We start from the raw sequence: 12,320 nt of genomic DNA on the forward strand, positions 1-12,320 counted from the left end.
CCAGGGTTGAAAAAATAAATTTGTTTACATAGAAAAACACTTCATTTTGTGGGATATATTCTCTTTTCTGAATATTATTTTTAAGATAATTACATTTTTAGTTCCAATTTTAATTTATTTGTACGTTTTTTAATTAGTTATGAATGCTGATCAATTTGGCAGCAAGATTTAATATGTAAATGCCTTTTGGCACAAATACAATCCAGATGTACAGGATGGTAAAGTCCTCTTGTAGTGCAATTTTTCGCTACAACAAACTGCCAATTAAAAACAAATAACTACTAAGTATTAAGTATAAACATGTATAGTATTTAAGTTAATATGAAAGTTGGTGTGTGTGTGTGTATATATATATATATATATATATAATATATAAATATATATATATATATATAAATATATATATATATATAAATATATATATATATATATATATATATATATATATATATACAGTGGGTACGGAAAGTATTCAGACCCCTTTAAATTTTTCACTCTTTGTTTCATTGCAGCCATTTGCTAAAATCGAAAAAGTTCATTTTTTTCGCATTAATGTACACTCAGCAACCCATCTTGACAGAAAAAAACAGAAATGTAGAAATTTTTGCAAATTTATTAAAAAAGAAAAACTGAAATATCACATGGTCATAAGTATTCAGACCCTTTGCTGTGACACTCATATTTAACTCACATGCTGTCCATTTCTTCTGATCCTCCTTGAGATGGTTCTACTCCTTCATTGGAGTCCAGCTGTGTTTAATTAAACTGATTGGACTTGATTAGGAAAGGCACACACCTGTCTATATAAGACCTTACAGCTCACAGTGCATGTCAGAACAAATGAGAATCATGAGGTCGAAGGAACTGCCCAAGGAGCTCAGAGACAGAATTGTGGCAAGGCACAGATCTGGCCAAGGTTACAAAAGAATTTCTGCAGCACTCAAGGTTCCTAAGAGCACAGTGGCCTCCATAATCCTTAAATGGAAGAAGTATGGGATGACCAGAACTCTTCCTAGACCTGGCCGTCCAGCCAAACTGAGCAATCGTGGGAGAAGAGCCTTGGTGAGAGAGGTAAAGAAGAACCCAAAGATCACTGTGGCTGAGCTCCAGAGATGCAGTAGGGAGATGGGAGAAAGTTCCACAAAGTCAACTATCACTGCAGCCCTCCACCAGTCGGGGCTTTATGGCAGAGTGGCCCGACGGAAGCCTCTCCTCAGTGCAAGACATATGAAAGCCCGCATAGAGTTTGCCAAAAAACACATGGAGGACTCCCAAACTATGAGAAATAAGATTCTCTGGTCTGATGAGACCAAGATTGAACTTTTTGGCGTTAATTCTAAGCGGTATGTGTGGAGAAAACCAGGCACTGCTCATCACCTGCCCAATACAATCCCAACAGTGAAACATGGTGGTGGCAGCATCATGCTATGGGGGTGTTTTTCAGCTGCAGGGACAGGACGACTGGTTGCAATTGAAGGAAAGATGAATGCGGCCAAGTACAGAGATATCCTGGAAGAAAACCTCCTCCAGAGTGCTCAGGACCTCAGACTGGGCCGAAGGTTCACCTTCCAACAAGACAATGACCCGAAGCACACAGCTAAAATAACAAAGGAGTGGCTTCGGAACAAGTCTGTGACCATTCTTGACTGGCCCAGCCAGAGCCCTGACCTAAACCCAATTGAGCATCTCTGGAGAGACCTGAAAATGGCTGTCCACCAACGTTCACCATCCAACCTGACAGAACTGGAGAGGATCTGCAAGGAAGAATGGCAGAGGATCCCCAAATCCAGGTGTGAGAAACTTGTTGCATCATTCCCAAGAAGACTCATGGCTGTACTAGCTCAAAAGGGTGCTTCTACTCAATACTGAGCAAAGGGTCTGAATACTTATGACCATGTGATATTTCAGTTTTTCTTTTTTAATAAATTTGCAAAATTTCTACATTTCTGTTTTTTTCTGTCAAGATGGGTTGCTGAGTGTACATTAATGCGAAAAAAAATGAACTTTTTCGATTTTAGCAAATGGCTGCAATGAAACAAAGGGTGAAAAATTTAAAGGGGTCTGAATACTTTCCGTACCCACTGTATATATATATATATATTTTATATATATATTTTATATAGTGGAACATCTTGGAGTCCCTTGTGGGGGTCACAACCCACAGGTTTGGAACCACCAATGTCACCCTTCTCTCTAAACCCAAATTTATTCAAATCGATGATTCTGTTTTCCCCATAACCAATCAAAATGTGAGTAAAATGACTGTAAGAGAGAGAGAGACAAAGATGAACAGAGGCGACTTAAAGATTTAAGTTTTAAAGATGGGCTATTGAGGTCAGTTTTTCTGAGGTGAAATAAAGGTGATGCGTGCAAAGTCCAGCTCTGATGTTCAAAGCGAATACATGGAAAGAGTTAAGAGTTATCCTGACTGAGGAATTCAAATGAAACTGAGTTAAAATGAAAATACAAGATCAAGTACAGTACCTACTGCAGCCACCAGGTGGACATAAACCAAGAACTTCTAGTGGAGTACAAAAGACAATTTGAGAAGACTAGAGGAGCTGGACCTTAAAAAAGAAAACACAGTAACTACAAATACATACAGCCTGATGTGCTGCACTCAAACATTAACAGCACATTGTGTTTTTTATTAAGTTTCTGGTGACTGATACTAAACATACAGCAATGATTTAGTGATGTTTAGGAGATAGAAACTAATGTATTGATTGAAGCCGAATCAAAGATGTGATGTAAAATACTGCAGGTCGGGTTATAATCTCAGAAATGACTTTTAAGGCTTCTCTACACTATTTAAAGGAGAGTTGCTTCAGATGGACGTTTTTATAGGCAGACGGTTTCCTTGTATCAGGAAAAGCACAGGTGTCAAAAGCATCAGTAACGATGGCTCTGCAAGGCAGGAGGCGCTCATGACAGTTACTTTGATGACTTAAACCTGTTTGTCCTACTGTGGCATGCCAAAATCCCTTCCATGAAAAAGGTATTTTATCTTAGTGAAAGGTGTCACAAAAAGTTAGATAACAAATGTCCTGCAATGATTTTTGGCCCCAGTATTGTTAGATTATTATCATGTCTTCTTTTATACCTGAAATGCAGTATAAATTATACAATTCAAATAGCACTTATTTTTATTCTTTTAATTTGACAATTTTAGTCCCAAACAATGCTTAATCATAAAAATACAATTCAGGTCTTTTATCGAATTCTTCACTTGAACTTTATTCTGGACAGAAAAGGTAGTTTTTTGATCATGTAGGGGAACTCTGAGGCACTGCTTCTAAATAAACATTAACATTCACCAAAAACTATATAAAAATGAATTTATTAAGTGCGGAAAAACAACTAAATGGCAACAAAAAAACCCCCGACTATTTAGTGTGGTCTGGTCTGTTAGAGTAGCCTGAACTAATGATCTACGTATTTGTAAATTGTAGGACTGCAGTCCAAAAGGCATGTAAATATGTTAAAATACATAAACATCTGATTGATCATTGTTCATTGTATACGTTCTCTGATAATAAAACAAAACAAAGCATTTAAAAATACAATATTACATGCTTTATTAAAAGACTCATCCACTGTTTTTTGTATTGCACAAGGATGTTTTCAACCATCCAAGATCAAACCATATTTGATGATGCAGAAGATCCATGACAGAAGTCCCAGGTGTTTTTGTTTTTAATGAGTAGAGCATAATGTGGTTATTTGATAAAAAAAAAATACTAAGGAATGTGTAAGTAATACAACAGCAGTGCAAAAGATGTGCAGAAGCAAAAGGAATTCTTTGTAGTGCCACGGAAAAATATCAACAAATGTCTTTCACCAAAAACAACCTATGCACAAAACAAAAATCCATTCACCCTAATTTGTGCTAAGCATTATTATCAATCTGTAGCTGAACCGGAAACAACGCAGCCTTTTGAGTATCAAAAGCAGAGAAAATTAGAATGCAAAGATCTTTCAAAGAAAATACAAAAAACATTAATTTAAACTCTTACCAACAACAGGCGTACTTCTAAAATATGAACACATATACAGAATCAGATCCAAAATGCCTGTTTTATCATTTCTTGTAAACAAATGATTCTCTTCAGTAACTCAGCTTATTGCTCGCTTTACAACTTGTCCTTCATACACTTGACTTACCGGCTGTGGCATGAACGAGTGAAGATGTCTGTGTCCAAGGTAGTACCTGTACCAATAAAGTGCTAATACACCACAGACAGCATGCTCAGGTTACAGTATACATCGCCTATACTCTGTGTCTAAAATATACTGGTGTGAAACGAAAACAACAAACAAATAAAGATGATAGTTCTCCAGGTGATTCACCACTTGACCACAATGCCTTCTAAATGTTTTTTTCAGAGCTATTAAAATTCTTATCGCTTTGGTATTTAAAATCATTAAAAATCACAGTGTGATGATTTACCGAAACGCCGCTCCCTGTAAGAAGTTACAGTTTTGAGCAAAAATAAATATTCCTGGTAAAGCAGCGGTCGCGTCAGTTTTGCCACTGAGGCGATCACCTTCGATTTAAGCAATCAAACCTTCATCTGAGAATAAAAATCACAAGCCTGGTCCCACAGATTAAGCATACTTCATTCCAACGCTTCAAATATATTTGAGCTCAAATCCTCAGTGAGATATAAATGACAGTAAGGAGAATACAGAAAGCTATAAATACAATAAATAGTTTTGTTCAGTACTGAAAGAGACTGTGGAGGAAAACAGACCCCAGGGTCAAACAGAGTTCTTGTCTTTAAAGCAGAGCCTCATTTCAAGCCTGACGTTCTTTTGGTCTGGTGGTGTAACCGAGAGTTACATTCATTCACTGCAAGGCAGCAGTGCAGGAAGTGTGAGTTTCTCTCCTCAAGGAGTCTGGCGGTGCTTCTCTCTGTGACTTTAAGCTCCATCCCGTCCTCAGAGAGGGTCAGTGGGGATGCAGCAGGCTCTCCTCCTCGAGCTGTAAACCGGCAGCTCCTAGACCTTGGTGACGTAGTTGTTGGGAAAAAGTCCCTGCTTTCCACGAAGTCGTCCTGTCCACCACCCGGATGCATCTACCCAACAAACATGACTAGATTAGAGGCCCCATTTCAAGCTGATATCTGACACAAACATTCAAGTACAATACGATATCACGGAAATTATTTTTAAAAAGCTAGCCATCTTACCCTCTTTGATGATGTCAATAAGGTCGTCAGCGTTGAAGCTGAGCTCGTCCGTGTCCTGAGCGTCGTAGGCGTATAAAGCTTTGCACTGGGGCACCTGTGGTTTGGGTTTGGGAGCAGGTTTGGGTCGTCCTCCTCCTGGCGCAGGCCTGCTGGCTGACGGTCTGTGGGCTCTGAGGCATTAAGAGAAAAAAAGAGGGAAACCACACGACTGTCAACATCTGCAAGAAGGTGCTACAGTAGTAGAAGTTCAGTTCACTGTGCTGCAGGTGTCTGTGAAGTTAAGTCAGAAGAAGCTGTTTTTAGGTGAGGTGTTTTTGTGTTGTTTGAATCACCATCTTGTTATGTTACATTTTTTTGACTCCAATTCAAATTGTTCCACAACATATTGTGATCAAAAAAAACAAAACAGGTGTCACCTGACAGTGACTATTAATGCACGTCGGTATTAATAGTGCCTCTGGCTCGATTTTTAACAAGCTGTTGCTGTTCAAAGATCCGCCACAAGATGGTGATTGAGTCCACACTTTATCTACCACAAATGCACTGAGACTAAAAAACATTTTCATTTCAGGAAGCCTTTCAGAGCAGAGTGTTGATCCAGAGTCAGTGGTACCTTTAAGATTTCTGTTTGTTATTCTGTATACTGGCTGCTTTCATTTACTTGGAAAAAAACCTATGTATACTGTGTATATATATATATATATATATATATATATATATATATATATATATATATTCTCTTTTAAAATTAGTATTTAACACAATGCCGATTGTCAAATTCAAGAATGAGAGTGAACAACTTTACTCAACTATTCAACTAACTGGGGATCAAATAATTCAGAATAAATGAAGTGTCAATAGTTAGATTTTACAAATGAATTATATGCATTTATAAGGTAAAACATGTAGGCCTCCCAGTGAGGTCTGTGTACATGAAAGCAACTTCCATCTTCAATGTTCATCTCTTTAATAGAAATGAGGCATCAGAAGAAGTGCACAGCAGGGATTCTTTCAGTACAAAAACTAATTCAAGGATCTTTCATACACCAATGAAAGATCTATTGTACTAAAAGGAATTGTAAAATAATTCCAATTTGATATCAAAGAAATTGAGCAGCAGCCGAGTATTAAATATTAGTTGCGGACTACATTTGGCTCCTTTAAAGAGTTTGAACTTTGCCTTCTTTGCAGTTAAAAAACCAAAATGTACGTGAGAAGAAGCATTAACATATCCTTCTGCTGAAAGGTCTTCTAGTCTTAAACCACCACCCAAAACACGGCAAACACTCCAACTCACATTCCTCCATTTGAAGCTGGCCGTCTGTCTCCATTGCTACAAAAGAATAAATCATCCAAATTATGCAAAATTACAAAACACAAGTGTGTGCATTAGTTTGTGTGTGGGCATATAAATGATGTGTGTGCATGTGACGTGAGACACTGCACCATACTGCCTTTAAACCTCCTCAAATTCAGCAGTTATAAACATATTGTAGAAATAAAAAAATAAATATATAAATGATCTTTTGTGTGCTAATACGCTTACTAGACAAAGGAATGTTAAGTACCTAATGGGAGAGAGCTTTATATGTGAACTAAATGCTACACAGTGGAGTCATATTAGGCTGAATGATAATTAGCAGCATACGTCAGCTATTAAAGTGTGTTAGTCATACTCGTCAGATTCCCTTTAATGGAAATAGAAAAGGGGGTCTGGCCTTTTGGGAAAATGACAATCAACACTTTTCAGGCCAATCAAAATGCAACAACACAGGCCCGACCAACCCAAGTTTTCTTTAGTAGTGCGACACTGAGATTTTCCATTTCTACGCAGTGAGATGTCAACAAAGACACTAACACATGATCACACAATCTAAGTCTCTCAACTATATAATAAGACAGAAAGAGTTGTCACAGGATGGAAATAACAGGGATTTGGTGAGCTATAAGGTATGAAGGGTTGTCCGATGCTGCATTCAGTTTAATTTGATCCACCTTTGTACAGTAGGAAGTCCTTATTCCTGACATGGCATCTATGTGTATGTGTGTGTTATTTAGTCTACTCCTGTATTTACTGTGTGGCTGGTGTGTTTTAATTCACTGTGTTTTGTGCAAGCGTCTCACCCTGCAGCTCCTTGATCAGGCACTTTCAGACAGTCCAGGTTGGGCTGCGGCCGGCTGCCGCCTCGCTCCTTCAGCTGGTTGCCGTTGCTGGGCAGGAAGGGGCGTGTCCCGTTCCCGGATGAGGGATTCCTCTGGCTGTGATGCTGCGAGTTCCTCTGATTGGCTACGTGGTTGGTGTTTTTAAGGCCACCATTCTGGTGAGCAACTGCAACACAAAAAAGAAGAAGTTTGTCTTAGACAGTCCACATGGATGTAAGAGAAGCCTGTTCAAATCCTGTGTGATGGATGACGTACCTGGAGGTCCCGGCGCCGCCCTCGAGGGGGTGTGCTGGTGAGTTCTGGATGAATTGGAGCGAACCTGAGTGAAGCTCTTCTTGGTGGGGCCTGAGGATGAAAAATACGATGTAATGGAGGTGTATACTTTTGAGTTGGGACAGAGTCATTTTTGTGAAAGTAACAAGTAACATACATAACAAGACATATAAGTTCAAAAAAGTTAATTATAATTTTCAACTCTTATCAAAGGTAAGACCAACAGATTAATAATACTAATTCATGCTTTTTAAAGTTTGTGTTACATGGAATAAAAAAAATATAGTGCAAAAATGTATGAAATATGATGTAGTCTAAATAAATCTAAATAAAGACTAAAAACATAATAACAAAACTTCAGTTAAAACAACAAGACATTATCTATTGTGGCTCTCACAGTCACAGTTTCTACAAACAGTATATGTCCTAATGTACATAAAGTACTTTGCTTCAGGTTAAAGCATATCAAAATAAGTATTGCACATCATACATAGGTGATATGCTTCTATAGGTTTATATTCTTAACACTGAGATGTCTGTGCTCTCCCTGAATATGCTGCTGAGACTAACTGCTTTAAACAGTTTCAAGTCATAAGGCTGGTTCTGAGTGATGAGTAGTTGGAGTTAACATTTTTGGTAAGAATTTCTGACGTTGTCAAATTCATGGGTCAACTTCATCACTTGACATGATTCCACCCGTCAGGTTAAAGTAATCACATCTCGCTGTGAGTACGAGGTCATTGCTGTACTTCAGGTCTGTAAATACTCACGTGTGTTTTTGGGAAGTCCAGGGCCGATGCTGACCTGCAGAGATTTGCTGGAAGGCTTCAGCACAGGCAAGTCTCCCTGACCCCCAACGAACAGCACCTGCCGGGTGCCGCCCCCACTCAAGAAGCCCCAGTTCTCCTTCTTCAACTTCATCTCCAGTCTGAGGGACAAAAAATGAAGCTCTCATTAAATGGTCCCTGTGACTTCTTTTGGTCATTTTTTTGAAGTGTCTAACTCTGCTTAACCAGTGGTTTTGAAATGCTAACTTATTAACAATAAATGTTTAGTACCAGTCTGATTTAAAGTCTAATTAATAAAGTTAAACTCAAGATATGTCCTTTAAAACAATAAGTTAAGTTATCGACTGTGGTTGATCTATTGTCTTAACTTCGGCATGTGTTTACTTACGTGTTACTAAACTTGAGAGGTAGCTTCCTCTGGGTTTTCTCCTCAAACCTGCGGGCCAGTAAGCTGATGAACTCCGTCTTAAAGACACACTCCAGAAGGCTGTCGTACTCCTGCTCGTGTATGATCATGAAATCATCCTGCATCGTACTGCAAAAACATGAACATGACCCTTATTGAGATACAAAACTTAAAATCCTCGAGACATGAAGCGAATCTCCCTGAAGGAAAAAATGCATTCACAAGATTGTTTTTTAATGTTTCAAAGACACTCCACTGCTCCTTCACTGTTCCGTTTGGATGGAAGTTAAGATGGAGATTCAGAATCATCTTTCACATTTGCATAGAAACAGAGGGGGGCTCACAAAGCGGCTCACATCTGAAGAGGGAAGACAGCTTGTGCCCGTAACACACACAAGGATACTTTGTTGCTCTCAGAGAGGTGGAGTTTTTTCTCTGATGAGCTTTTTACAACTCCTGCTTTCGCTCATTGCACCACCTGGTCCATATTAACCCACTGACTCAAAAGCCACATGCTCTGATTTCTACCTCTAAAACAAGAAATACAGCGTTCCCATCAACAACAAAGGCAACAAAGAGTCTCTCAGTTCCTTGTATTATACATTTGTTTTCATTTCTTTGTAGTTAACTAGGCTACATTCTTTCATGAGAATTTTTTGACTGCATAGCATTTCCAAGGACCATCAGTCAGGCCTGCACACAAAGGGACAGACACACAGTCATATATACAAGAGACAGGTTTAACATACTACACATGTTTTCAATGTCCCTTGAGTGACATTTACAGGAACATGGGAACTTATGTGACTTGGAATCCAGTCTGTGTCTTTGAAGTAGATTCATGACTTTCTGCAGTGCACTGTTTACAGATTATATGGTGCGCCCATGCTTCATGTTGAGCCGCCATTGTCTTGTTTTGGAAACGACTAATTAGGTACTGCTATACTTGTACAGATATATTTTATGCTCACAACAACAGTACATGTCAGAATAATCTTGTGCCTTGTGTATGTAGCTATAAACAGTCAATGGTATGTAGTCAAAACACACTTGGTGACGGACTGTGTGGATTTTTCTGTTTGGTCTTTAGCACCCATAATGCCCCTGGAGAGCTCTGGGTCCCAGTGAGGACAGTGTGAATCAAGACATCAGCTTTAAAATAAAAGAACGGGCAAGTTTTGGGAGGGCGTTTGCAAGTGCATTTAACTTTAATCTTTTTTTCCAAAGGAACCCTGTTCGAGAGACATACCAAGAAATGTGTTGTTGTATTTGCAAAAAAGTTTGATGCACATCAGGTAAAATATCAGTATGTTGTTAGAGTATATTGGCATGCACTGCAAATCTTGGTATTTAGGCACTGTTATTATTGTTTTTGTTTTATATTATGTTATATTGTTTTCCCTGCGATGTGCTCTTTTGTTTTTGAGTAGACGAATGTGATGCTCCTCAACTAAGCTGTGTAAGCTTGACAACTTTATGCCTGTCCACGTCCTGGACATTGAAATAAACCTAAATGCAAATGCAGCAGGAATTAAATTGTTTGTGTAGCAGAAGGATGCAGGGCTTAAAGTTGACTTATGTAGATAGAATGAGTTCCAAATTTGTTTATATGGACTAGTTTTGTTTGGAACATGTGGTGGTCATAAATGCATGAACAGCATGGGGAACAGGTGATTAAAAAATCCTTGGTGCTTGCTTTTACTAAAGTAAGACTCCATTAAACCCCCTAAAGGAATAAAATACTTGAGCAAAATCCTGTCCAGAGAATAGTAACTGAAAGCAATAATGAAAAGCTGTAAGAAACTGTGTTTCAACAAGGAGTTTATGTTGATATCTGATAGAAGTGATGTAATTATTTTAGTATTACAACCCAGTTTGTCTCAAATTTGAGGGAAATGTACCTGAGAGACACCGCCAAGATCTTCTCCACCTCGATCTTCCTCTTCACCACCTCTGTCACCTGACCTTTCTCTGGTCCCTGTTTCACCTTTTCTCTTCCAATCAGGTACACAGACTTTGGGGTCAGGATCAAGTCCCTCTTAATTCCCTTAAAATGACAGAAGAACTCCATGAATGTTTTGTTAGTTGTTAAGAGACATGAGCAAGCTTCAGACTGAAGGAGACCAACCTTGAATCGGCGGTCATATTTTGTGACTTTGTCTGCAAAATCAATCTTTTCTCTCTTGGCCAGGAACTGCCGGAGCTCAGGCCTGTCATCCATGCCCAGATAGTCTCCTACGAAGTTTCTGTTGAGGCTGTGTCGCCGCCTCTCCTTCCGGTTCACCAGCAGGTCAGAGGCTAGAACCAAGAGAAAGTGATTGAGAGATGGAGACGAAGGAACTTTGACAGAGGAATTAAGCTGTAAAATGTTGCTCCACTCACCTTCTTCCCTCATCTGGACATACTTCTTGCGGGCCATGTATTTCCTCCAGGCCTTTTGGATGGCCCTGGCATAGCCATCGAACTTGCGCTCCCTCGTCTCTTCCAGCAGAAAGAGCTGTGAACAAAAACAAAAGATATACGACATACAGTAAGAGACAGGCACACCTGCTCAAACCCAAACACAGACACATGTAAACACAGCGACTGGAAGGAATGACTGCACACATAGAGTGAACATGCCTCTGTAGAGTTGCACAAAGAACAAATCTAAACATTTAGATTTTTATGGCTTTTCAGTGTTTAGAGGAGGTTTTACTCCTAACTAGTGTCATCATGCATCTGACTGATTGATTGAAGGGATCAAATCGCTGAGAGATTATTTTACCATCAAACAATATCACCCAGACCTTTTTGGACAGTTTTCTTCAGTGCTTTCAACTAAACTACAATATTATTCTGTGTTTCTGTCATCAAAATGTGTTGGGAAGGCAGTTTTCTATCAGCCAATATGAAGAAGAAATGTTAATGAGTAGTGTTTTAAGGCTTACTTGAAATAATGTGAACGTATCCTTTAATGCAGGATAACTTATTGATCCTTTGTATTAGGTTTAATGGAATAATGCAAAATGTTTGATTCATTTCTTATCATCAGCACAGTTTTTTACTGCTGGGTACGATCAATACAATGCTTACCAATATCCACATTAAGATAATAATTTATTCTTTGGCTGTGAAGTCATTTCCCCACTTCCTGTTCAAGGAGCGGACTCTGTGCCAGCAGACCATCAGTCTATGTAATTTCCTGATCGGCCTCGCAATCAAACTCTCTGCCCTCTCCCTCCCAGTCTAAACATCCTGCTCACTGCTGCAACAGGCCTGGCATCGACACAGCTGTCCGCAGGACGCAATGTGACAAGACAGGAACAAACCACAAACACAAAAAATGCTCTGAGTCATTAATTGAGACAGTAAAACCAAGTAATCATTGAGGCTTCAATGATTTTCACCAGACGAGTGATTAAACTTCCCAGGTAACAAAACTAATAACAAACGGCTGCTGGGGTTTATGTTTTTATAACTCAGTGATGAATTTAACACAAGATGATTATTATTAGG

At 38.9% G+C, this 12,320-nt stretch overlaps 1 protein-coding gene across 2 annotated transcripts in view; it reads right to left on the reverse strand.

Moving 5' to 3' along the window:
* Positions 1-3,234: 3,234 nt before the first annotated feature.
* Positions 3,235-12,320, reverse strand: part of myo1ea (myosin IEa) — a 46,087-nt gene continuing 37,001 nt past the window's right edge. Inside the window, exons 20-29 of one of the 2 annotated variants that reach the window (XM_054614125.1) lie at positions 11,205-11,319; positions 10,951-11,120; positions 10,724-10,869; positions 8,805-8,951; positions 8,399-8,556; positions 7,611-7,700; positions 7,317-7,521; positions 6,490-6,525; positions 5,193-5,362; positions 3,235-5,078 (exon numbers count right to left, since the gene is read on the reverse strand). In XM_054614125.1, coding sequence (XP_054470100.1) covers positions 5,002-5,078; positions 5,193-5,362; positions 6,490-6,525; positions 7,317-7,521; positions 7,611-7,700; positions 8,399-8,556; positions 8,805-8,951; positions 10,724-10,869; positions 10,951-11,120; positions 11,205-11,319 — 1,314 coding nt within the window. In that variant the 3' untranslated portion in view covers positions 3,235-5,001. The remainder of the gene's footprint in view (positions 5,079-5,192; positions 5,363-6,489; positions 6,526-7,316; positions 7,522-7,610; positions 7,701-8,398; positions 8,557-8,804; positions 8,952-10,723; positions 10,870-10,950; positions 11,121-11,204; positions 11,320-12,320) is intronic. The other variant, XM_054614134.1, reaches the window with a different exon arrangement.

The sequence above is a fragment of the Anoplopoma fimbria genome, chromosome 2 (assembly GCF_027596085.1).
Source record: "Anoplopoma fimbria isolate UVic2021 breed Golden Eagle Sablefish chromosome 2, Afim_UVic_2022, whole genome shotgun sequence".
NCBI classification, from domain to species: Eukaryota; Metazoa; Chordata; class Actinopteri; order Perciformes; family Anoplopomatidae; genus Anoplopoma; species Anoplopoma fimbria.